The sequence below is a fragment of the Eptesicus fuscus genome, chromosome 15, assembly GCF_027574615.1.
Source record: "Eptesicus fuscus isolate TK198812 chromosome 15, DD_ASM_mEF_20220401, whole genome shotgun sequence".
In the NCBI taxonomy this organism is placed as follows: Eukaryota; Metazoa; Chordata; class Mammalia; order Chiroptera; family Vespertilionidae; genus Eptesicus; species Eptesicus fuscus.
The window spans coordinates 59853439-59881090 of NC_072487.1; the positions used below are offsets into that span (position 1 = coordinate 59853439).

Here is a 27652-nt window from a genome sequence, read left to right on the forward strand (position 1 = left end):
TGGCACTCTGTTGAGGTGGTAGGCCTAATGGTTCTATTCTTTTATCTGTTTCTAATCAATCATTTGTATAATGATTTAAAAGGCATTATTTGTAAACTTACTGATGCTGGCTGGGTTGATGTATAGGATAAAAAAAGTAGAATACAAAATTATGAAAAGAATAGGATGTAAACCTAGAAGAGGATCCCTACTACATCTAAGTCTTAATTAAATGTGTTCTTGTTGCATTCACATAATTGACATAAGAATGACATATATAGGCTTTTACCATGCATACGAAACTGACTCAACCTATCAGTGATTTAACATGGCATTTTTTCTCTACACTAGATATTAAATTGATTTTTAAAAGATCAAAATATATTTACCTAGTAAATAAATATAGAGAATAGGCCGTCCTGGACATGTTCCGCCCATATCGAACAATCTCATTCTCCTGATTCTCCCACTTCTCGATCTCACAGTTGGCATCGGAGGTGAGCAAACCCAGCTTAAGTCCAAGCTTTGCAATCTTGGCTTTCTCCTATAAAATATGGAGAAGATATTGTAATCACAATGATTTTGTTATTACAGATGTAAGAGGGAGATTAGAAGTAAGATTATGACAAAGAAAAAGGTCTTACCTCAGAGTCAGACTTCTCTGGCTTTAATGATTTCAGGTTTGCATTATTCTTCTGTGACATTAAAAAGATCAAGATAAAAGATTAAGGTCACTGTGAGGAAATACAATAGTACTAGAAAGCATAATAAAACACCTGTAATAAAGTTGTAACCTAAACATTTTCAGCATACACTTAAAGTATATTAAGTTGTTTAAGTTAAAACAAAGAACTGACTGCAAGTACCCTACCAGTCTGTGAGCTCAGCTTGGAACAGGTAGGTAGTTAGAAATCTGGGGCGAGGGAAACAGAGCAGAAGGACCAAAGGACTTTGGCATTTTCCCAGAGTCGTTATTATAATTATTCTTCTGAAATGATATAATAAAATTAGCCACCCTCTGTAGAGGTCCATCTGCCCCTAACGTTATAACTGGAATTCAACGCCTTTACCCAATGTGCCCTTTGAGGGCTAAATTTCAGCACCCTTGTTTCACTGACATCCTGGTTCCCAATCCTTCACCCAGCTTGTATGGAAGATTATATCCAGAATTTAGGGTTTAATATCTGAACCAACATGTTGGACACGCCCCTATATTTGAAACAGCAAATCTGTTTCTATGTGAGCTATTGGAACTCAGAATCTACTTCCCCCGGGAAAGCAGAAAACACTGTCCACCAGTTAGGTTACCAGGCTTGCCCGCAGGTGCCTATTGACTAGACGGATGGAAAGCACTACCCATAGCAATGGTCCTTTGGAAAATATGTTCAGAAGTTCTCAGTGATGGCAGACCAGGTTGGGCACCCCTCTCAGGCTGAGATCTGCTGGGAGCTCCCATGGTTGGGGCAGGAGTTCCAGAACAACTGGGCTCATGGACATAAAGGGTCCAGAAAATGCAGGGAAACTTTTTTTTTTAAGGAAACATTTATTTAAACAACTAGAGGCCCAGTGCACAAAATTCATGCACAGGTAGGGTCCCTAGGCCTGGCTGGCGATCAGGGCCGATTGGGGCCTTCTGGCTGCTGGCCAGGGCCTCCCTTCATTCTATGCTGCCCCCCTGGTGGTCAGCGCATGTCATAGCAAGCGATTGAACTCCCGGTCTCCTGGTCGACCTCCTGAGGGAACACTTTGCATATCAGCCTTTTATATATAGATACACAATCTCTCTCTCTCTCTCTCTCTCTCTCTCTCTCTCTCTCTCTCTCTCTCACTAAGTACATAAATTATAATAAAGCAAAACACTCATATGCCCACTTAAGAAACAGATAATCACAAACACCTCTGAGGTATAGGTGTACCTCTCTGTTTTTATTGCCCTCATTATTACCATGACTTATTACTTCTAGCCAGCTACTGTGTCACCAATTTTACTGTAGAGCTAAACATCCTCAACTTTTCCCTTTTTTCTACTCCATAGTTTATATTTGCTCATTTAATATAGCCCTTTTGAGATTTTCTAATGCTCCTTGCTATAGAAGAATTGGGAGAAGTTAAAGGACAGAAACTAAGTACAGGGAAACTATAAGGTTACACACACACACACACACACACACACACACACACACACAAGCTGCCTCTTATGTTCATTAGAAAATAAATGGAGATGATCAATGATCTCTTTGGCTCCTCCTTGTAAAGTTGCATCATCTGTATCTTCTTCCTTAACCTAGTAGACTACAAAGCAATTAATAATGCATTTAGGAAAGGTAAGAATACCTACAGGTTTTTAGGTTTTATTTTATTTAGAATTTTATGTTCCATGTTTTTTGTTTTTTTTTTGAAATTGAGTTCTGTTTTCATTATTTTTAGGTTTACTTTTACAAATTATTGTTAAAATATTTTATGAAGATACAGGAAGGGAATTGCCTGAAAAGGTACAGAAACCATCTTACTCATGCAACCGAGCTTGCCATCTAGTGGACACTACTTTGAATGCAGTCGGGTACCTCAGCTTCAGTTATATAAAGCTGTACATTTCAAGTCTCTAAATATAAATAGCATGGCATAATTTCATCAAGGTAGGAAACATTAAGAAAGTACCTCGTCTATAGAAAATGATTCCAACATGACAATGTGAATTAGATAAAAGATTAAAGAACAAAAAGACCTCTGACTTCAGATTATGGCTTCTTATTAATCATGCAATCTGTTACCTGTTCCCTCAACCTCCAAACCCAACACAAATAATCATAATATGAACTGAAACTAGATTTTACTCAGAATAACAACTATGAGCAATCAACATTTAATATCCTATTTTTAATATCAATTATTGGGGGTTGGGTAGCAACAGGCAGCAAGAGCATAACTGAATTCTGAATAAAAAACATTCTGAAATGTACAAAACTACTTACCATGGGCTTGGGAAGTGAAAGGTAGCCATACTTCTCTCCTACAAACAACATATATAACTTAAAACAAATTTTCTATTATTCACATCTAATTTAAAAATATTATTAAATAAACAGGAATGTCAGTCTATTAGTTTTAAAATGTTGGCTATTAATCACATATGATTGAGAAATAAAAGTGTAATTTGATGGTGAACACAGACTGTCAGCAGCCATATCTTTAAGGCACCTATGTGGGCCCTCTCCAGCTCCTCCACGAACACGGTGGAACAGCCACCCATTTCACTCACAGGGAGTGCTTCCACGCAGCCCGCCCTAATGAAACCGGATCTGCAGTACCAGCTATCAGTGTTTGCCTCCTTTCCTGCAAGTACCAGACCAAACCAAGCACAGCTACCCCCCCAGCATGTCCTCCCAGTCAGGGAAGAAGACAGCTCTAGGGTACAGAAAGGAAGATGAAAAAGAGCAAACAACAATTGCTGGGAACTGACATGCGGCAGGAAGCACAACTACTAAGGAAATAATATGTGTAACGCCCACTTCATCCCTGCCCTCTCATGTTCTGGCTTCTGGATCATGTATAAAGTCAGGTTACAATGAATGATAGATTTTCCTTTTAAGCTAGTTTGTTTTATCTGGGGTAAAAATTCAAGGTAAGATTTGAACAGTGATTTCTTTTGATTTCAAGGAAATTGTGTTCAGCCATAATATATTAGGTGAAACCATATAAAATTGCTGATACTCAACAACTTTGAAATATAAAAACAGCAATTTCATATAGTTTTACCTAATTAAAGGCAATAATATGTAAAAACACTAAATCACGCCCTTCCTTATGGAATGACTATTACACAAATAGGGCAAACTTGTTCATAACATATTTAAATTTTCATCTAGAACTGTGCTGTTCAATATGGAATCCACTAGCCACATATCACTATTGATCAACTGAAATATAGCCAGTCTGCATTGAGATGTGCTGCTGTAAGTAAAATACATACTGGATTTTTAAGAAATAATACAATAATTTAAAAATATTGATTATAAATGGAAATAATATTTTGGGTATGCCAGATTAAATAAAAATAGTATTAAAATGAATTTCACTAGTTTCTTTTTAAAATTTTCTTGTGCCTCCTATAATTTTTTTTTAAATATATTTTTTACTGATTTTTAGAGAGGAAGGGAGAGGGATAGAGAGTTAGAAACACCGATGAGAAGGAAACATCTATCAGCTGCCTTTGCACGTCCCCTACTGGGAATCGAGGCTGCAACTAAGGTACATGCCCTTGACCAGAATCAAACCCGGGACCCTTCAGTCCGTTGGGCTGATGCTCTATACACTGAGCCAAACCAGTGAGGGCTGCCTCCCACAATTTTTAAATTGCATATGTGGCTTGCACTGTATTTCCATTGAACGGAGCTGATCTAGAAAATGACCTGTCATTACAGGTTAGCCTTAATGGTATGTGGAAATAGCTTTATGATTCAAATCATTTCTTTGTAATGGCAGAATTGTAAGGAGATTTTATTAATGGTTTTCTGGTCTCAAACTTGTGAGAGAAAAATAAAACCTTAAAGAGGAAGTAGTAATTTCAATGCCTTATCTCCTAACCCTGATATAAAAAGTGCCAGATTTAGCTGTGAGATTAACAGAAGACTGTCTTCAAGTCACTCAGAACCTCAAAACTCACCATCTATCTTAATTCAAAGTGTGAATCCTGTCCATAATACCTCTTAAAAAGTGATCTTAATAAGCCAGAGAAGAGGGCATAATCATTACTTAAGGATAATTAGCTTAGGGGAACAATCCTGTGTTATCTTCCTTTGTGACCCCCTGTAGTGCCCATGATCCTGAAATGTTCACATTTACTCTCCAAAAGGGAAAAAAATAGCCAACTGTTTCAGTATTTCTTATTTCTCCAAGGTACAACAGAGTTAAAGAAGCCAGAAGGTAGGGATAAATAAACCCATAAGAGAGCCTTTATATAGGCGGGTCTGCTACATTCCCATTCACCAGTCCCTAGTCACCAGCAGTTCCACTCACTGAGGCCCTCTTCAGCTACTGTACTTGGCTTTGCTCCACATTCCTAGCCCTCAGTGAGACTCAGAATGCTTGACGATCATTGCAAAACTGATCATTCTTGCCAAATAAGTTGATAAAATAAAATAAAAAAGATGAATCTGAATCATTTTATAATTTTTTCCACACAAGTCTAATTATTGCCATTAATTTGAAGCAGAGCAAGAATATATTGACTCAATTATGTTTAGCTATTATATCAAATTAAAGAGGCTGTCTCTGATGAAAACATGTTATAAACATTAGGAATAATTGGAAAAACAAATATTTGGGGAGCACATACTTGGTACAGATATTTGTTTTACAGAATTATTTTCAAAGCGCTAAATCCTTTGTTTAATACCCTCTAAATCAAAACCACAATTGTGCCATCTTTATTTCTGAGTTTATACTTCAAGATCAATTAAGCTCACCATTAAGTCCCAAAGGCCCTCTCATCTTACGAGAGTACCAAAATGATTTCTTCTGAAAACCTAAATGAGAAGTACTGTTCCCGTTTTCAATATTCAGAGCTTTTCTGCATCTCTACAAAATAAAACAAATTCCCCAGGGACATATAAGCCTCATCATTTCATTTCACTGAAGATGTGCTACATTACTCCCTATGAGAAGGTCAGTTAGCTTTTCTGGGCTCAAGAGGGGCTCTCTATGACATGCTTGATCAGAAAAGAAACCATGTCCCCAGATCCACTTAAAATGAATCCCTAACCACTGAAGGACAGTCAGATTATTATCTAACCTCAGGAGTGGGATTGACAGATTCAAATCCAAACCCAATCATCAACCTCAACCCCTTCTTTATTTTCACATTCAATCCCCAAATCCTACCAATATTATTTGTAAACTTCTTCTGTTATCAGTCCTCTTATTTCCATTTCTATTACACTCGCAACATCATCTCTTGTCTGGATGGATCGCTTCCATGTTCCAGACTCATGTGTTCCCCAAATAAGCTTGTATTTATCCACAAGCATGTTCCTCTTCCTGTACTCCCCATGTCACTGACCAGCACCCCATGCATCCAACCTGCCAGGTGATGAATTACATGCAGGGCTATGAAACAGAGCTACCACACATCCTTAAAAACTGAGCTTAGTCATGTGAACTCTAAAATGGGTCAAACAGAACCAAGGAAATGCAGCTTCCTTAAAGGGGGGATAGAGTCTGCAAGCCAGGAAAGAAGGCTTCTTCCTGACATTTGTCTAAAATAATCTCAAGTTCTAAATGCTGCCACATACTCACCACTAAGGGAAAGTGAAGTCTTTATCTGGTCCCTTCTAATATGAAGGCTACGGAAGCTTGGTGAAAAGACGAAAAGACCAGCCCCAACCGGTTTGGCTCAGTGGATAGAGCGTCGGCCTGTGGACTCAAGGGTCCCAGGTTCGATTCTGGTCAAGGACATATACCTTGGTTGCAGGCACATCCCCAGTGGGAGGTGTGCAGGAGGCAGCTGATTGATATTTCTCTCTCATCGATGTTTCTAACTCTCTATCCCACTCCCTTCCTCTCTGTAAAAAAATCAATAAAATATATATATATTTTTAAAAAGACCAGAAGACAAATATTGATTTTTGAATTCTTTTTTTAAAATATATTTTTATTTCAGAGAGAAAAATAGAAACAATGATGAGAATCATTGATTGGCTGCCTCCTGCATGCCCCACACTAGCTATCGAGCCCACAACCTGGGCATGTGTCCTGACCGGGAATTGAAGCATGACCTCCTGGTTCATAGGTCAACACTCAACCACTGAGCCACACTGGTCAGGCTGATTTTCGAGTTCTTAAAACAATCCCTTGAGGCCCAACTATGAAATGTGAGTGTCTTGAGTAAAGAGAACAATGACCGAACTCTCAGAATGACTTCAAGTATGAGAACACTTTCTCATCGATTAGCATGTTGTTTGCCACTTAATTGGTTGGTTCCATGATAGTTGCAAATATATCTGATAACTTTCCCAATTGTGAGAGTCAACATATGCGGGGCAGAGCTCAGGGGGCTAGAATACAGCAAAGGCTTTTCAACGACAGTTATAACGTGAGTTATTACAGCAGCAGAGAGAAGCGGGATCGGAAGAATACCCTCAGTGCTGGTGGCAAGCAGTGGGCAGGTGCAAGGTGAACAGGCAGGTCTGTCATAACCACAGAGCAGGGAGAGCAGCCCCGTGACACGGACTCAGCCCAATCAATAACGGCTAACTCAGAGTTGGACTTCCTAGAAAAAGCTTTTCTTAAGAGCTTCATGATAAAAACCAAGGATAAAGAAAGGCACTGTAAGAAATCAACTCTATCTCAATTAACCTCACATTAAGATGTCATCTGATATCTTTACCAGTTAAACAGTGGGTGTTCCATGGATAGAACGCAGCAGAGTTTTTTCCTCCTAAAAAGAAATTTCCGTTCCACCCTAAGGAGGTTAAAGTAATCCTGAATTTTTTTTCAAAAATATGTTTTTATTGATATTAGACAGAGAGGAAGGGAAAGGGAGAGAGAGAGAGAAAACATTGATGAGAGAGAAAGAAACATCGATCACTGCCTCCTGCATACTCCCTACTGGGGATCGGGCCCGCAACCAGGGCATGTGCCCTAACCCGGAATTGAAGCAGCCACCTCTCGGTGCGTGGGACATGGGACGACGCTCAACCAACTGAGCCACACCGGCCAGGGCAATCCTGAATTTTTTAGGATACATTACCCAAACCTAAAGAAGACCTAAAGAAGAGGTCTATTACATAATATCCAGCTTGAAAGTCAAGGAAACCACAGTGACCATGTAGTCTAAAATAAGTCTATGACTTTTCCTGTGTCAAGTCTGGTCTACCCGCTGTGGGTGCGAGTGCTAAGAAAGGCTGGGAGGCCACTTCTCTTCCTTCCCTAGCCAAGTCCTAGGGCTAAGCGATCATCCTCCTGTAAATGCGGATCAGTTACCTCACTTTACCTTTTAATGTATGAAACCTGCCTCACATAAAAACCCATGTAACCATAAATACTTTATCTAAGCATCAAAATGATATGCCATTCAGACCAGCTATCACAGAGATCTTTAAATGAAGAAGCATGGTAAACTTTTATTATATTTTACAAATTATGATATACCTATAAAGTCTATACCATTCTGATTTTTAAGCATATCAGCAATTATTCTAAGTAAATATTTTCAAAAAATATGAAATGTTTAAATGTCCTTAATCAGTAAAAAATATCTAATTTGATATTATTGTGACTTTAAATGCATTTTATTTTAAAAACTAAGCATGCTTGACACTAACAGAAGCCATTTGAAGGGAAAAATATATAAAAATACAAACAAATGACAGGACACACAGTACAATGGGAAATAAACAAAAATCCCAGTTGATGTTAAAATAAAAAGTAAAAATGATGCCCTCCTGCACATTGTACGGTGTTATTCTACATGTTGTAGAAATAATGAACTTACCCACCATAGGAAATATTCCCAGGTCAGGTGGTCATCAAGGAAAACGATTCCATCCAAGTGGAAGGAAAGCAATTCAAAAATCAAACAACTACATTCATTTCATTATGAAATTAGTAGAAATAAATCAGATAATCACTGCATTGCAGAAGAAATTTGTACTAAAACTAAAAAACAATTTAGAAGAAACAAAATGGCTTAATGTCAATAAGAAAACTAGAATGCTAATATTAATTCAAAGAAATCTACTACACTGTTGTAGAACAAAGTTTACTGCTTTGATACTAAATAAAGGACAAATATTATTTTCATGATTTTTTGTGGAAGATATCTTACTATAAAAATAACTCAGGATATGACAAGATAATTCATTGTGCATCTGAAGTGTGAAATTGAAAAACTAATAGCGTTACAATAAAATAATAATATATTTCAATATGTGGACAGTCTCTCACCTCGTCTTCCTTCAAACACATCATTGATTTCTCTTAGCAATGTTGACATGTCACTAATTTGGGATTCCCATGCTTCACAAAATACATCTAGGTTTTCTTTAGCAATTTTACTAGATGGATGCAATGTCAATGTTTCAGCAGCAGAAATTATCTGAAGAAATACAATATAAACAAGTGTGATTTTCAAAATCTTAGCTCTTAGAATCAATGCAAGACCAAACTTAAGTCTGTACTGTCCAAATCAACTCAATACACAACTATGAAGTAATTTCCACAGATAAGCCTCATGTTGGCCAATGTGAGATACATGGTAGAACAAGACTTACTGTTTCTTATAACCTTATCTACAGACAAACAGTACGTGTTATTCTATACAAACCTGATTCCGCTAGCAATTATCTTTGGGGGGGGGGGGTTGTTTTTTATTTCAAGAGTATGTTTATTAAAGCGAGGGACAGTGAAACCAGGAAGGGCCTGGGACAGAAGAAGCCACAGGAGAGAGAATGGGTGGGCTGTTGTGGCTCTCTAGAAAGGTTATGGGAAAGAAGTGAGCCAAGCGGGGCTGCTGTCAGCTCACTGGAGTCCTAGAAAAGGAGAATTTGGGGGCAGATTTAGGGGGTTAGCCTGGGACGAGCTGCCACTGCCCATTGCTCCCCTGGTTGCCAGTCTGGTGGGGACCTTTAGAGTAGTAGTAGTAGCAGTAGCATTGGTGGTGCTGGCAATAGCAGTGGTGGTACAGTAGTGTCGGTATCAATAGTAGTGAGAGTAGTAGTTGTAGCTAGATAGCAGTGGTGGTGGTGGTAGCGGTATTGATATTATTAGTGGTAGAGGTAGTAGTAGTAACATGCACACACCTATGAGTACATTGTGGATATATTCTTGAGATACCATGTTAGGTGTTTGACATACATTGATATTAATTCTCAAACACACACAAACAGCCCTCGCTGGTGTGGCTCAGTTGGTTGAGTGTCCTCCCACACACTGAGAGGTCACTGGTTCAATTCCGGTCAAGGGCACATGCCTGGGTTGTGGGATTGATCCCCAGTAGGGGGCGTGCAGAAAGCAGCCAAACGATGATTCTCTCTCATCATTGATGTTCTATCTCTCTCTCCCTCTCCCTTCCTCTCTGAAATCAATAAAAATATATTTAAAAATTAAATTTTTAAAAAAAGGAAAGTCACCAGTGGCCATGCGATGGTGAAGCCTACACAGTAAGGACTGGACTTTATGAGCAAGGAAGAAAGTCACTGGAGAGCTCCCAGAGACTGGCATATCAGAGTTATGCTACGTTCAAGGAAACTAGAACTAGATGCTTCTCCTGGGGGCCACGGCCACACGGGCACAGGGCTGACAAGCTGGTGGCAGCCTTATGAGCAGAACACGGTCCCCATCTGCAGGGAAGGTGGAACCCTGGGCTGGCCAGCCAGGTTTCAGCACTGCTGCCCTCCTCGCCGGAGCTACTGAACAGCGTGCAACCTGCTCACTGTGCCTAACACTTTAAAGGAAATATAAAAATGGCATTGCTAAAGCAGAGAGCTCCAGAAATAAATATAAAGTATCCAAGAGGCAGGCTCTATTTCCTAAATAAACAGATTTCCTAAAAATCCCTTTGAGAGACAGATGGCAAAGACTAGGTGAAAGCCAAGGTGATGGGGACAGAAAAAGCTTCTCAAGTTTAGAAGTTGACAACAGGCTCTATTCATCATCGTGGGGAAGAAAATCTGGCTTTTCCTAATCATTGCTGCAGTAGAAACAGTAAACAGAGGACTGCGACCAGCTGATTGCACACGGCAGGAGGGTCACATGCTTTAGTTCTAGTGAAATACACTGCAGCCGAGGTAGTAGGATGACACCCAGCTGCACCAGCAAATAATGAAGCCTTGGTTTCTCCCAATAAACAGAGGCCCTCTGGTTATAATAAAACGACCACTGGTGAGAGTCACTCATATACAGCTGTCCCTTAAACCATGCATAGGTTAGGGGCCCTGACCTCTGCACACTCAAAAGTCCACGTATAACGATGTAGTTACTGCTTCTACGATAAGCCTTTGCCACTGTTCCCTACAGGAGAGCATATAATCATCCCTCCAACATCCAACGTGGTTCTGCTGGAGGGAACGTACTACCAAGTTGCTTTCACTGTTCTCAACCATAAATCCAGGGGCGTGGCATCCACCTTCAATATTGCAATTAAAAGGCAAGCCCTTTTGGCTGACCTCGGTAAATGAAACAAGCACACCTGGTATTTGTAATCTGGGGGTTAGAAAGGAAGTTCTGTCCCTCACTTTTCCCCTTAGATTGATTTGACAGGGACAGTATTAAATGGGCTGTAAATGTTTAAAAGGCTTTGAAAATTAGTACAGGAAAGTCAAGAAAAAAATAACACAATTTTCTCAAACAAACACAAGACCTTTCATTTCTGCATATTCCCATAGAGTCATTTTCATATATATAAGTACATTTTCAATAACAGCAATTATAGTACATATACAAATCTGTATAATACTTTTATGCCCCAACATTTTAACAAAACATTTTTCAATGTTGCTAATTCTAGTTATTATTTTAAGTTATATTATTTACCTAACTTAAGATAGCTATTTTGTTTCCAGTGGAACTTATTATAAGTAATGTTGTAACAAACATCATTTTTGGTTTGTTCGTTTTGTTTTGTTTTATATATTTTTTATTTATTTCAGAGAGGAAGGAAGAGGGAGGGAGAGATAGAAACATCAATGATGAGAGAATCATTGATCAGCTGCCTCCTGCAGGCCCTACATTGGGGACTGAGCCTGCAACCCGGGCATGTGCCCCTGACTGGAATCGAACCTGGGACCCTTCAGTCAGCAGGCCGATGCTCTACCCACTGAGCCAAACCAGGTAGGGCGGTTTGTTTGTTTTTTGTTGTAGTTGTTTATCTCCTTTGTCCTTAAGAATTACGGGGTCAAAATGTGAATATTTTTATGGCTTGTTACATAGAGATAGCTTACTTTTCAAACATGTTACAACAACCCACAATGCCAACAGCTTCATTAAAGTAGATATAAACTAGGCTTCCCTTGAATGAGCCAATCTCCAGGTTGGCAGATGACCAGATAACCCAGTGGAATGTCAGCTATGTTCCGGCGCTGTACCTAGGAAAATTCCAGAGTCTGCATTTCTCTCGGTAGGTTTGGCCTGTAGTTATGCAGAACCACTTTCTCTTCCTTGCACACGATCTGTTACGACACTCAGACAAGACTTAATACAGAAGGAACAATCTGCTGTTGGTCGTACCTGCTGGCCAGTCACCTGAAATGTCTCCTCTGCATGGACGCATGTTATCTCAAGAGGTTCTGTCCCAGATACATGTCGCAACAATCGACAGGTCTGCAAGAGAGCATTTCTACAGTTCAACTTCCACGTTCTCGTTCTTCACAAGGCAGACTCATTTTATAATTTATAACGACAATAAAACATGAAAACCCACACAAACAAGTCTTTACATCAAGGAGAAATTATAATACTATATAATACTACAGAGTCTCGAGGAGCAAATAAGGGTACAGAGTATTGTTTTTGGGTCCTATCTGATCATGGCAAGGTGTTCACAGACTTCTCGGACCAGGAGCAGCCTTTGAAAGGATCTCGCAGTGCCCACACATTTTATGTATAAAGACACCTGGCTCAGAGAAGTGACTTGCCCAAGGTCTCTAGGCTAAACTAGATCAATTACTAAAAGCTAAGTATTCCTCCTGTCAACAAAAACCACTTTCCTTCATGGGAAATTAATTAACACACCTTTCATTGGAGATAACACTGGATTAGGCAAGACTGATGTAATGAGTGGAGAGCCTACCTATATCAGCAAAAATTACTGAAAACCTTGAGGCTTGAAACAAAGTTAGAAAAAAATATTTTTTTTCATCTTCTAAAATGATTTGCTGCAGGAATCTTATAATTACCAAGTTTGCTTACAGTCATAATATATGGCTTACAAACAAAACAGCATCAAAACTATTTTAAAAGGAGATGAATCTACACTCATTTTAAGAATGCTCCTGCCCTGGCCGGTTGCTCAATGGTTAGAGCACCGGACCTCGGACCAAAGAGTCTCGGATCCTATTCCCAGTCAAGGGCATGTACATGGGTTGCAGGTTTGTTCCCTGGCTCTGGTCAGGGTGCATGCAGGAGGCAACCAATCAGTGTCTCTCTCTCATTGATGTTTCTCTCTCTCTCCCTCCTCCCTCCCTTCCACTCTCTCTAAAAAATCAATGGGGAAAATATCCTTGGGTAAGGATTGACAAAAAAAAAGCAAGCTCCTTAGCAGTTTTAAGATATAACCAAATGAAGGAGAGGAAGGTAGTCCAGTTGACCTAAAGGTTTCTTCAGCCCTTAGGCTTTGAGATGTGATGAGCAGGGTATATTAGAAAATCTAAAGACAGCTAGATGGCTCATATTTGTGCATTTATACACATGTGGGCTAAGTCATACTTTTTATATACGAGGTATACATGGATTGAGTATGTATTTTTTACTAGCAGATCAGATGTCAGACATTCTTAATAGGTGGAAGGCTTAGAATATCAATTAATAATTGGAATTATAACAAAAGTGGCAGGTAAGCCCCGGTAACACGTAACAGATTTGGGAAGAACAGGAGAGGTTCAGAGAAGGCATTTTGTACTGGATGGCTTCTCCTTGTCCCTCCATATTTACCCTCCTCCTCTCTCAAATCTGCTTTTTGTCCTGGGACACTGACCTACATGGTCTGCAGCTATGTTTGGCCGGTGGGAACCCCCAGCAATAGACCAGCAGGGATGAGGAGAGTCAGGGCCTTTATTCCCATGTCCTTTCCCTGCAGGGTCACCTTGGACTGTCTCTATGTCTAGTCCTAAAACCACCTCTCAAGGTGTCTCTCTGGAAGACTCCATGCCCTTCCAGTCTCTAGTAACCACTCCCCTTCCCCTCCCCTGTCAGGGTGGGCGTGGGGGTGACACCAGCTCTGCTCTCACTCACCCCAGTTACTGCACTTCCATGGTCCACCCCCCAGCCCCCTATGTATGCCACTGTAAACAGCTCCTTTATTAAACCATCTTTAGAGGATCCTAATTTGAGTGTGCCATTCTTTTCCTGCTGAGACCCACAGGTTCAAACAGAAACAAGGTCAGACAGTGCCTCTGCCTCCATAGCGCTACTCAGAGACTGAGCTCCCGGGGAGCATAAGGAAAAGATTAATAAGAAGTGCTTTTGTGGGTTCCAGCAATTTTGGTTGTTTTGTTTTAGAAGCCAGACCGCTCGCTGTAAGATCGGAACAGATAAACATAATACCTTTAGAATTCCAAACGAGAGAGAAAATGCTCACAAAAGTTGCCCCGAAACTGCATTGCGTTAACATTCCCTGATGATATACAGCGACCATTAAACCACCATTTCTTGAACAAGTAAACCGATCACTCACCTCGACAAGCTGCTCTCTCTGTTCTGAGAATTTACAGGCATATTCAGCCAAACCTTCTAAATTTCCGTCTACTCCCGTAAGTTTTAACGCTTTTAGAACCACGTGATCAGCATGGTACTTTAACAGATCTGCTGCCAGCTGAGTTGCTGTACTGTGAAGCTGCAGATGTGGGGGGTGAAGGGTGATAAAACAAACAACAAACCATCAGATTTTGTGGCCAAGCAGCTCAGAATCACTATAAAACCAAAGAGTAGTGACCTCAACACAGTCCCAGTGGGACCTTTCAGGGGGAAGTGTACAGTTCGCCGTGGTAAGGGTAGCAGTTGTGTAGATCTGGGAGGGGTGATAGGAACATCTTTGAGGCCCCTGTGTGGGAAGTAATGCTGTTTGCAGAAAAATGAACTCGATCCCTTGTTCATTCTATTATCAATCAGCTCTTTCCCACACAGCTCCTCTCCTACCTTAAAAAATGCTCCTGCTACTCTTCAAGTTAGTGAGGAATAGAACAGTATTACAGCATGGTATCCAAAGTATTAAGAAAAAACATCAATGGTAGTTTGTGATCACGAGTGTTTTTTTAAAATATATTTTATTGATTTTTTACAGAGAGGAAGAGAGAGGGATAGAGAGTTAGAAACATCGATGAGAGAGAAACATCAATCAGCTGCCTCTTGCACACCCCCTACTGGGGATGTGCCTGCAACCAAGGTACATGTCCTTGACCGGAATCGAACCTGGGACCCTTGAGTCTGCAGGCCAACATTCTATCTACTGAGCCAAACCGGTTTCGGCACGAGTGAGTGTTTTTTAAAAATATATTTTTATTGACTTTAGGGAGGAAGCGGGGGGGGGGGGGGGGAGAGAGAGAGAGAAATATCAATGATGAGAGGATCATTTATTGGCTGCCTCCTGCCTGCCCCCAGGCATGTGCCCTGACAGGAATAGAACTGTGACCTCCTGGTTCATAGGTCATACTCATCCATTGAGCCAGTTTTTTATCAGACTTTTGAAAAAGGATCAATGTGGGATTTAGTCAGTAAAGTAGTCACCACAATTTGACTGAACACCTACACCACGGCAGGCACTGGGTTAGAGCCTGGGCCCACATGACAAATAGGACACAACCTCCCCTCAGTGGGGTTACAGTCTATCTATAGTTGTTACCCAGAACTTTATTCTTAACATCTGGGTCGCAGGAGAAACGATACATAAAAGGGTAACAAAACCTCCAAGGTTATATTTGACTTTGGAGTGCACTTTAAGCATAGCCCACTCACACTGGATCTCTTTGGGTACTATTAACTCCAAAGTGTTCTTATGCTGACCTTAAAGAAAGAAATGTGATAGGCCTACCCGGTTTGGCTCAGTGGATAGAGCGTCGGCCTGTGGACTGCAGGGTCCCGGGTTCAGTTCTGGTCAAGGGCACATTCCCAGGTTGTGGGCTTGATCCCGGGTAGAGGGCATGCAGGGGGCAGCCAATCAATGATTACCTCTCATCATTGATGTTTCTATCTCTCTCGCCCTCTCCCTTCCTCTCTGAAATCAATAAAATTATAAATTTTAAAATAATGTGACAGGTTATTTTGGGGTTCTCCAGAAAGAGATCACTTTTAATAACACTGTCCCCAGAAAAAAATCTGACCTTGAGTGGATCCTATTTGAATGAAGTGATTTTTTCCCCCTGGAAGTAATCCAATGTCAACTCAAATTACAGGACTTGCTATGAAATTAACAATAGGCAGTCCACATTCACGCAATCAAGTGAGAATAATTAGTCAGAAACAAAGACATTAAAATGCCCCCCCTTTTTTGGGGAAACAAAATACCACATGAGAATTCTAAAAGACTTTGTTTAGCCACCAGGGCCTTAGAGAATAGTTAATGCCAGCTTTTATTTTACAGACTATGAAAAGGTGGAGTCGCTTGTCCAAGGCCACGTAAATTTTACAATTTATGACCAAGCCTGAGGGAGGAAGGGGGAATAACATCAATTCCTGCCCCGTGCAATGTACTGACAACAGCTTTATAGACGTTATCGCCCGTAATTCTTACAAGATCCTAGGTTGTTGTTGTTATACCCATTTCAGAGGTAAGAAAAATGAAGCTTGTGGAAAGTCACTCGCCTCGGGGATTTTGTGCTCTTCTGATAGTCACATTTCTAACAATAGTTCAGTTGAAATTGAATAGGCGCTGGGGGGGGGCGGGGAATGGTGATGGTTAGGGTTTAAACCATAGAAAATGGTATCCTTCTATGTTTAATAGGATGTGAAAATGAAGATTTCAATAGAGGTCGGTACCAAGTAAGATGTGAAACAGATCACCATGTATATAATTTTTATTGCTGAACAATATTTCATTTAGTCATACCAAAATCTGTTTCATCAATTCCCAATGATGAAATTTTAGGTTGTTTCCAGTTTGAGGCCATTATAAGTAGAGCTGCTGTGAGCATTCGTGTACAAGCTTTAAGACTGATGGCACCAATAAAATGGTGGCTTCAAAATGACTAGGTCAAAGGAAAACTTTAAAAAATTATTTTCTGTGCACAGCGAAATACTAATGCATTTTCTACGTATCATACACAACATGAAAATTTGCAAAGAGTTAAAAGAGGCTAGATTTCAAACTATACTTACTTCTTTCTTAAGTTCATTGAGGCCATGACTGATTTTCAATATACTGAGTTCCAGCTCTTCAGCGATGCTTTTTGTTCTCTTGCTTTGCTAACAAATTTAAAAAGCATATACATAGGGTTACCTCATCTTTTTCATCTGATGACTCCAATTTTACTTGAACTATAAATTATAATAAATTTTTAATATCATTCTGCGCATTATAAGAAAAGTAGATTTAAAAAATTCACCTGTTTATGGTTAGAATAGAAAATAGAATTTTAAGTATTTAGTTATATTTTCCCACTCTAACTATAAATGGGTTAATTTCTAAAATCTAACTTTCTTAAATAAATTCATCATGTCAAAGACTAAACTATTTTATCTTGTGCCTAGGATGCTCATCATCATTCTTGACCTAGTTAAAAATTAAAACAAGTCATCACACCTTCTCAAATCACACAACCTAAATGAGACCCCCTTCTTACCCATGTTAACCCTCAGTCTAAGTCGTCATCCCAGTATGCCATTACATGTTTACTTTTTTATTTGTTTAATGTCTGTCTTCCCCACTAGGCGTTGGTAAGCTCCATGAAGGCTGCGATCGTATTTAATTTGCTCACCACTAAATCCACAATCCCTGGCACAGCAAATGGAAGGAAGGAAGTGTTCAGCTCTTTGAATGAATAAATCAAAGTTAAATGTCAATATCCTCAAGAAGCCATCTTCATTTTTCTCCTTGAATAAAAACCCATCCCCCTTCAAATCCTCTCAACATACGGTCTGTCCCTTCTCTCTGGACGCTTACACAGCTCTCTGTACTTGCCTCACCCCACCCCACATTCTTCTACATTGCAAAACTCTTGCAGGCAAATATTTTATCTTCTTCATCTTTAGATTTCCAGTGCCTGGCATATAAAAAGCACATGGTAACAACTGAAATAGATGAATGCGTGAACAATACATCTGGAATGCAGAATTGGAGATGCCAGTGCTTGTAAAATATCTGAAAGGTGCTACTTGCAAATCTAAGTACTAATAGAATAAGATTCCAAACACAGACAGCATTTCCTCACAGAAACGTTTTCCCCTGAATGTTGGGCTTACATATTTAACACAAAGCAATCTATACTTCAGATTAGATATCGCACAGATCATTCAAACTAGACAGAAAATACTGCTTTCATCCCTGACACTACTCTACCCTAGGTTAAGTTTTCCTCCTAATGTGAGCATTTGCCATGCTGTGATGCTAAGAAAATATGAGAGAAATCTTCATTCACAAATGAATGTATTAAAGGAAGTAAGCTCTGCTCTGTTCAGACATTCCCAGCCACCTTCACCCTTCCTCTTCATCTTCACTGCCAAAGCTTTCCTTTAACACGTCCAGATTTGTTCACTCCATGCTGTATGTTCCAGATTTGTTCTCTCCATGCTATATGTGGAAAACCACGTTAAATACCCTTTTGACGCAGCCGAGGTCTAAGAATAAAGGTGCCAGTGTCATCTCAGGCTTCTGTCTCTCACTGTTGTAACCCACCCTCTATAAGGCACCTGCTCCCTGTGCTGTCCCACCTCTGCCAGCCTTTACCTCTCCTTCCCTGAGAGCTGCCCATGTTTTACGTAGACCACTCGCCTATGAAGGCTCTTTAAGAGTCTGCCCACAGACTGGGAATCTGTGCGAGGGTGAGAAATCTTCCACCGGCCAGCTGGATCTATCCTGTCTTCACTGCATCTAGACCTCAATAAGCTTCCTAAATCATTGTGTCTGCAAACCAGCTGTCCTCAGAGGGAAGAGCTGTGCACAACGGAGTGCCTCAAGTAAGACTCAGGTCCCAAGACCCTCGAAGTGGGGTCTCCTCTGCTCCTCACTCTGAAGAAGCATTCTGGGGAGGAATGTTCCAGAGGTGAGTTTGGTGGAAGAGCAGAGACAACAGGGGGAACTGTGATGGTGATGGTGGCACAGAGTCCAGACTGGCCAGGATGGGGAACAGGCTGGGGACGTCAGGTCCTGTGAGTGCTGCGGTGATGGTAAGCGTGCTTTGGCCAAGCAGGAGGGAGACGAGGAGTGAGATGCCCTTGTCTCCCTCTGGACCACATCCACATTCCTGGTGATGTGGTTAGCGTCCCCATCTCTCACAACTTTAGGGGAGAGCTACTAGACAAAAGTTACTTCTATGAAAGCAGGTTCTTACGGCTTGCATCCACACGGAGGCTAACTGCTGGAGCTCCGCCCTCACGTGGGCCGACAGGTCCAGGATGCGCTCCCTGTGCTCGTGGCTGGTGTAGGCGGAATCGGTGAAGTCCTCCGTGCGCTCCAAGACGGCTTCCAACGTCGCGGAGAGATTCTCCTTTGACTGAAAATAAAGATTCTCCCGAAGAGCTTCTATATTCATCTGAGAACAAAAACAACGCACATCCACGAGTCAATGTTCCCACCTAACTAAAAGGGACTGTGGTTTCTAGCAGTGCCCAGGGAGGCACGAGCAATTTCTTGCCTGATCTGGGGGTTCAGGGGGGATGCAACCTCTAGTGATGACTACATTCTCCACTAACCCGGGAGGACACAGGGCTCGAGAGCACCCCCATCCCCATGGCCAGGCAGAGCCTCGCTCCCATAGCTGTTAACACAACATTCCTGTGAGGTCAGTGAGAGGAAGGCAGGAAGAGCATTAGCATGTAGCAACCGGTAGAAACCATGAACCCGCCTCCACGTAAAGGATCTGCATCTGAGGAAATGCTGAGGCAAAGTCCTAGAAAATGCTACACCCAAAAAAGAAAAATGCACTGAGCCCAGGGGAAGGGTGTGGAGGGTATGGGAAGAACTTGGAAAGGATTCAATTTTTCCTTAATTAATTCAGCAAAACTCGACCATTTTATCTTTTTTTTTTAAAATATATTTTATTGATTTTTTACAGAGAGGAAGGGAGAGGGAGAGAGCGTTAGAAACATCCATCAGCTGCCTCCTGCACACCCCCTACTGGGGATGTGCCCACAACCAAGGTACATGCCCTTGATCAGAATCGAACCTGGGACCCTTCAGTCTGCAGGCCGACGCTCTATCCACTGAGCCAAACCGGTTTTGGCTCGACCATTTTGTCTTATGTCCCTAACAGCACCTCCCTGACCAGTATCCTCGGCCAGGGGGCCTGGATAATCTTTCTGAAAGGGTGAAGCTTCTGATATTGCCACCCCTCTCTAATTGGCTCCTCACTACCTATAAAATCAAGTCCAAACCTCTATGGTAAAACAAAAAATCCTCAGGGTCCTGCCTTTATATTTCTCTCTAACAGTCTATCTCACCCCCACGCTCACTTCACCACCTGGTGTTTCGAGTTCCTTCACTGTGTGACAATGTCCCTGGACAGCCTTTCTCCCTGTCGGTTTTCTAAGATACGCTACGCCACCTCAACCTCACGTCACCTCTAGCTCATGAAACATATCACAGAAACAACTGGGGCCAGGAGGCAGCAAGCGGTGATGATCCAGACTGTGTCACAGTGAAGGTGCTGCGGAAAAACGGCTTACATCCGTTTAGCACGTTCAAGTCCTTTCACTCATACTATTTCAAGTTAATCTTTACAATATTAAGATTTAGGAGGATCCAGAGCCATAGGGAACTGCCTGCTGTCCCTACTCCTCCAGTATCCCTCCATCATATGTGGACAGGATTGTTTTAAAAATATGTTTTTATTGATATTTTTGAGGGAGAGAGAAAGGGAGAGGGAGAGAGAAACATCAGTGAAGAGAGAATCACTGACTGCCTCCTGCACACTTCCTTCTGGGGATTGAACCCGAAATCCGGGCATATGCCTTGACCAGGAATTGAACTGTGACCCCTGGTTCATGAGTCAGTGCTCAACCACAGAGCCACATGGGCAGGGCCAGGGTTTTTTTTTAAAAGGTCGGAAAGAACATGGATAAAAGTGAGGTATGGAATTGACAATGAGGATCTGAGAATTTGAGAATTTCATAAAAATCAGCCATGTTGACCACAGCATTTATGTTAAGGTTTTTTATTTTCCCCTTAGAGAGAATATAGGTGTGGGTATTTTTGTTTTTTATTTTTTATTAAATTTATTGGGGTGACATTGGCCATCATGAACATATAGGTTTCAGGTGTGGGTTCCTATGTTACAAGATCTGTATATTGCACTGTGTGCCCACCTCGCAAAGTCAAATCTTCTCCTGTCACCACATATTAGGATCCCCTTCTCCCCTACCCCCTTCTTTTCTTTTTATTAAGATGCGTTTTTAAACAGTAACTTGGTAAAGGTATTTTGTTGAAGGCCATTCATTTTTATGGTTTCAGAAGATGTGTCCATATAATTCACAGTACCAAATGCAGTAAAAATATTCCCTCTACAGGTCATACTCTCCTTATGAAAATAGGTAAGATGCCGAAAAGAAAACCCCTGGTAGCCAGACTGAGGATTCATAGCAGCTCTGCCCTCCGGATGCCTGCGGTGAGAGGGTCAGCGCGGGCGCAGGCTCAGTGGCCACAGGTACAGCACTGCCCACCCCAGTGAGCCCGGCAGAGATGCAGTGTCAAGGGGCAAAAGGCCTGGCTCCAACCCTACTTGTTTCCCTCATTATCCTCTGACCTTTGACAAGACATCTTCCCCTCGGCCTGAATAAAAAGAGGGGTTTAGAATAATATGATCCCTTTTAAAAACTTTAAGAGAATGGTCCTTCCTTGTAGCTTCTTTCCCCTCGGGAAGGGATTTATGGCAGGACTGGCAGCATACAAACAAACCAGAGGTATAAGCTGGAAGGTCATGGACTTCGGGAATAGAGAGTTCTGCTTTTAAAAAAGGACTCCACCACTTATTAGCTTTTCTCCTAAAACAATGTGGAAATAATAGGCCCTGGCCAGGCAGCTCAGTTAGTTAGAGTACCATCCAGATAAGCCAAGGTTTCGGGTTTGACACCTGGTCAGGGCACATACAAGAAGCAACCAATGAATGTATAAATCAGTGGAACAACAAATCAATGTTTCTCTCTCTCTCTTCCCCCACCCCCTTCTCTCTCTTTCCCTCTCTCCCTTCCTCTCTCTCTCTCTCTCTCAAATCAATTTTTAAAATATTACATGAAAAATATGGGTGTAATAATATTCACCTAAAAAGGGTGTTAGAGATTAAATAATATTTATTAAGAGCACAGCCCCTAAAAATAAAGGACCTTTCACCCCATGTTCCACTTAGACCTTCACACAATTAAAACTCAAAGTGGACGATCCAGGATGGCAGTGGAGAAGGTGGGAGTTACACTCACCTCCTCCCAGAACCAAAGTGGAAACACAACTAAATCACAGAACAATCAACCTGAAAAGTGAAAGTGCAGTCAGATGAAACCCATGCCATCCCTGTCCTGTCACAGCCCTGCTGATCAGAGAGGTGGCAACCCGTAGGCAAATCAGTTCATTTCCTAGGGCCCTAGTTTTCCCATCTGCGGAATAAGGGCTTGTGCTAGATGATTTCCTAGGGCCCCCCTGCCTCAGACACGGCTCTGAGCCAAAGAGCAGCTTCACCATCTCTCTGACTTCTGATGAGAAGTTCTGCCCTAAAATGATGGGATTCTGGAGTCAGACTTGCTAGTTTCAGATCCCAACCCTGGCACTTCCTAGCTGGCAAGTATACTTAATCCATTTCTCAGTCTCCCCAACAGTCTATGTAGGGGTGGGGAACCTTCTTTCTGCCAAGGGCCATTTGGGTATTTATAACATCATTCGTGGGCCATACAAAATTATCAACTTAACAATGAGCCTGCTCTATTTGGTCACACATTTAATGAACTCACCCCTAACGCCTTGGCCAGACCAAAAGATTTCGTGGGCCTGATATGACCCACGGGCCAGACGTTCCCCACCCCTGGTCTATGGGGATGAGAACAATAGTTCTTGTGAGAATTAGACATACACATACATTTAAAGAACTCAGAACAGGGCTGGCACACAGTAAGTGCTCCACAAATGTTAGCATGCATGATGGTTCATTTTAAAATTTTAGTTATCATAAATACTATTACTACTATTACTACTACTACCACCATCTCAAATTAAAAGTCCTATATCCCAGGGAAGAGCAGAAATCCCAGCAGAAATGATTTGCTGTCTGCCACCATCCGTGGATGGTGTAGCACTGCTCCAAAGTCTTGGTTAGGGACGCACTCCTCAACAGATGACAGGAGGCTACTGCCAAACCATACAGCTAACCAGGGCCAGAGTAGCTGCGATAGCCCAAGACCAGTGCTCTCTGTACATTCCACACTAAGCCAAGTGCTACTGGTTATTAAGTTTGTACCTCCTGGCATTTTTAAAAGAGAAATATCTGCTTTTGTGAAGCATCTATTCTAAAATATTACACAAAAACAAAGATATTTCATAGAGCGATGCTCCTTTAAAATGGAAAGAAAAAAAAAATCAAAATATGTTCTCTTAATTCTTACCTTGAATTCTTTAATCCCGGTAAAAATACTGACGGCTGCAACATCAGTCTCTCCATTGGGCTTGCAGTCAGTCACAATTTCAATGACCTTATCCAGTGCCACTTTCATTCGGTCGAATACCCCTTCTTTGTTTTTATGGGCCGATTCACAGTTGGGATGCCTGAGACACGTCTTCAAAACAAGTGAAGCTTTTTATTTTAAGATTTGATCCAAATCCTAACACACAAAATCTTACAGAGAACATGTCATGCTAATAAAAATGGTTCTTTACCAAAATCTCCCGGGTCCCTGGCTCACCCAGCTGCTTCTCCTCACTAAAAGTGGAAGCAGGATGAGTAAAAAGCGATAGCAAGGTTAAGTGAAAAAGGCAGAGTGCAAAACTGTATCTTTATACTTCAATAATCAGTTTACTTAAAATTTTTGAGAAAAACCCTGTCTATATCTTTATCATGATTAAAAATATTTTTAAATGTTGTCTTATGTGTGTAAGAGCTGAAAAACAATGAGGAACAATGAACAGGTGAGATATGACTGTGGATGTATGTTTGCCTTTTCAAAAAATGATGTAAATGCAAAACTCCTCAAGGGCCAGATACTAACAGAGGCTTCCATCTAGGCTCCAGATAAATCTGTTTTTGTGGCTTTACTGATCCCAGCAGAATAAATATTTCTGAGCAGAAAAAGGCAGTTCTAAACACACTGCTAATGAGATGTTGACTAGTTCATTCCTGAATTGTACCAATTTGCTGGCCAACTGCAGTTTGGAATTACAAGCTCTTGATTGACAATTGTGTTTAAAGTAGGATAAGGAATTAGAGATATGAATTTCCAGAATAAACAAACTAATGGCTGACTTAATACTCCAGTTACTTAACAGATTCTAACTTGCCTAGCTTGCGCTAGAGATAGGTGTGCTGGCTCCCCAACGAGACTGGCAAAACCCTGCAGGCAGTGGCCATGTGGGACAGGCCTCCATTCCCAGCACCTAATACAGCACCTTCTGCTTAGTTGCTCAAGCAAAGCTGACTCGTAGATTAATTGCTGTTTGGAACCGGGGAAGAGAGTTAGCATTCTTGCCAAAGAATAACTGAGATTCAACTATGAGAGCCTATATTCCAATTTATCATTTTGATCATTTTTAAAATGTACAATATATAAATTAGATGCACTTAATCAGGTTCTCTAATTAATCTGCAATACAGTGAAACAAAAAGTGTTCTTACCTTTGAAGCTGTGAGAAGCATCATTGTACACTTTTCAAGAACTGCCCTCGCTGCTGCCATTTTTGCCTTTTTCTTTTCATCTTTCAGATCCTAAAAAGAGAATGAAATCACGGAGCATGCTAGGATCATGCGGACAATTCAATTTCTTGAAAAAATATTTACTCAATAATGACAATACTCAACAGTGAAGTGACATGGTTAAAAAAGTGACGTGAAAAAACTAGAATGAAGTTTCATAAAGTGTCCCCTCTTCAGTCTGACGACATGCACAGAACAGAGGGGAATAAAACAGCTGCCCTTCGTAAGGTCAGGGCTGAGCCCCAGGGAGGTGCTGCCATGTGCTCACTTTCTGGTGGCCTGCCACGCCTGGCATTCCCGTGCCCTCATGGACACACTCACTCCTAACCAGAAACGATCACCCCGTGCTTTACTTAAATAAAAGTGGCTTATTTATTGAGCACCCATGGGCTATCATTTCCTTCAAAATAGATACTTACAAGTCAACTCTTTCCAGGGACCATGTCTGACTAATCCCATCGAAGTACTAATTCATCTCGATATGAGGTTGGTTTGTCCTACACTTAACCAACCTGCTGCTCTGAAATGTTCTTAGGCTGTTTCGTAGATATATAATCTTCCCCAACTAGATTATGAACTCTGAGGCAAAAACTGTATTTTGAATTTTTTTTTCTTTTGATTTCTCTGCATAGAGCCCTTGATGGAATGTGTGCTTATCACAGAAGTATCGAATATTACTTATCCAATCTAGAATGATTTGGTTATGACCATCTAATTCAAGGTCAGCATATATTTTCAATAAAAGGCCAGATAATAAGCTTTTAGGTTTCCTGAACCATAGGGCGGTCTCTGTCACAATGACTTAATTCTATCACTGTAGTGTGAACACTGTCCCAGATAATACCTAAACAAATTAGCATGGCTGTGCGCCAATAAATTGTTACTTGTGGACACTGACATTTAAATTACATAAAATTTCCACCTGTCACATTAGTCGGTCTTTCTTCATTTCTGAGTTGAGTGACAAGCCCTTCCTTACAAAAAACAAAGACTCAAAGTTTGAGAATCATTTGCCTTTTATTTGTTTTAGTAAGTTATTATAGTAGATTCAAAGTTATGCCCATAATATCACTCATTCACTTGTATCCCAATATAGCTTTCTTTGAACCAAATGTTAATTTACGTCACAAGATCACATCCCAAAGGACAGTGTCCTACCTGTGAATATCATCCATCATGAGTATAAAAAATAAAAGTTGAGGTCACTTCTAAAATTTCCCCTTTGTCTTCAACATCTTGAACAGGACTTCTTGCAAAACAACCTGTGGGCCTAGCTGACAATGCATCAAGTACGTGTGTCACACAAGACACTTGTAAGCCACACACCGTATCATACAGTGGATGGTGATGGCCAGCGATGGGCAAAGATGGCCTCTCAATCTCAGAGGGCTGATCCACAGGACGAAACAGAGGCCTCCATAAATCCCAGGTGGCCCAAGAAGCACCAAGGGAAGCATCACCACCTGGTCTGGCACTTCCCAGGCCAATACCCACCTCCCAACTCCAGCCATAGCCTGAAAGTTCACGCCCCAGACCACCGCCTGTGGGGCTACACCAAAGCACCCCAAGAAAAGGTCAATTACTACATATTCAACCTGTTTACAAGGTACACTCATGCACAAATAACCTCACAAGGAAACGTCAGTCCTAAATATAATAGGGTCTTCCACCTTCCTAAACTTCAGAGCGTGCAGTCTGAACTGGGGAACAGACCTATAAAGAACTTCTATTACGGTTTCGTTTGAAAACTATGGGTTTTAGAATCAGACATAACTGAGCCCAATCTGCTAGAAGAGTGACCATGGGCAAGTTCATTATCTTCTCAGATTCAGTTTCCTCACGTTCACGATAACAATACCTACTTCATAGGGATGTTTTGAGAATTAAATGAGATCATGGATATTAAGTACCTAACACATAGCCAATGCAAATAAATAATGAGCTCTGATCGAAAAGTGAAATGGAAAGTTTCACCAAAGAGGAAGTACTTGAGTTGGGCCTTGAAGGCAAGTCTGACCTTCCCCAGTGTGTGAGATGGAACAAATAACTGTTGTTTGTGCACCAGAAAAGTGTGCATGTACTTGAAAACTTTAACATGTGGTAAATACATACATTTTGTCTATCTCCAGTTAGATGTGCAAACTCCACCATTTCATTTCCAAATTGACTGAATATCTGGACAAACTCTTGAAAGCTATTCACTTTCTCCAGTCTTTCCATAGTTGCAAGAACCTGCAAACCAGAGAATATTTTATTCTAAGGTGTAGACATGACAGAGACTAAGAGGTCAGGACTGAGGAGAGAGAGGGAAAGAGAAATTTAAATTTGAGGGGACAGCAGGGCTCAGAGAAGCAGAGGCAGATCCAAAGGTGAGAATTATCGAGGGGACAAGTGGTTTTTAGGATGGGGAGACTTGGGCTCACTTGAAAATCAAAAGGAAAAAGCATAAAGGAAAGGACTAATATGCAAGAGAATATTCAAGAGAATATCCAAGAGAAGAAATCGTGTATGTAGAGAATGCTGGAGAAGGTGAGGACCGGTAGGACTATAGTAATCCCATCCTCCGAGGACCCGGAGTGGGTGAGGCTAAGAGACGGCACATGTTTTAAGGTTAGTCAACCAGGCGTGGGAACACCCTTTTTCTCAGGACAGGGGAAGGAAGGAATCTGCTGAGTGAGGAGTGGAGAGGGAGGCGTGGGGACTTCAGGAGCAGGAAACAGGGTGGATCGGTCAGGAACTGCCTGTGTTAAATGAATTCGTTGCCAAGAAGCTTTGGGCAGCCGGGGGTGAATACAGAGCATGATCCTGTAGTAGAGGCAACAGAAATTGTCATGCATATTCTTGACATTAGAAATAAAGTAAACAGCCTGGCTGCTTTGGCTCAGTGGTTAGAGTGTCAGGCTGCGGACCAAAGGGTCGTGGGCTGG

At 41.2% G+C, this 27652-nt stretch overlaps 1 protein-coding gene across 2 annotated transcripts in view; it reads right to left on the reverse strand.

The window, feature by feature from the left end:
• The window catches only part of CTNNAL1 (catenin alpha like 1), a 57109-nt gene that overhangs the window by 11108 nt on the left and 18349 nt on the right, over positions 1-27652 (reverse strand). For both annotated transcript variants that reach the window (XM_008141820.3, XM_054727382.1), the window contains exons 4-14: positions 26838-26957; positions 24648-24737; positions 23425-23595; positions 19173-19373; positions 17002-17088; positions 14366-14524; positions 12202-12294; positions 8923-9073; positions 2952-2989; positions 624-674; positions 369-523 (exon numbers count right to left, since the gene is read on the reverse strand). In XM_008141820.3, coding sequence (XP_008140042.2) covers positions 369-523; positions 624-674; positions 2952-2989; positions 8923-9073; positions 12202-12294; positions 14366-14524; positions 17002-17088; positions 19173-19373; positions 23425-23595; positions 24648-24737; positions 26838-26957 — 1316 coding nt within the window. The remainder of the gene's footprint in view (positions 1-368; positions 524-623; positions 675-2951; positions 2990-8922; positions 9074-12201; positions 12295-14365; positions 14525-17001; positions 17089-19172; positions 19374-23424; positions 23596-24647; positions 24738-26837; positions 26958-27652) is intronic.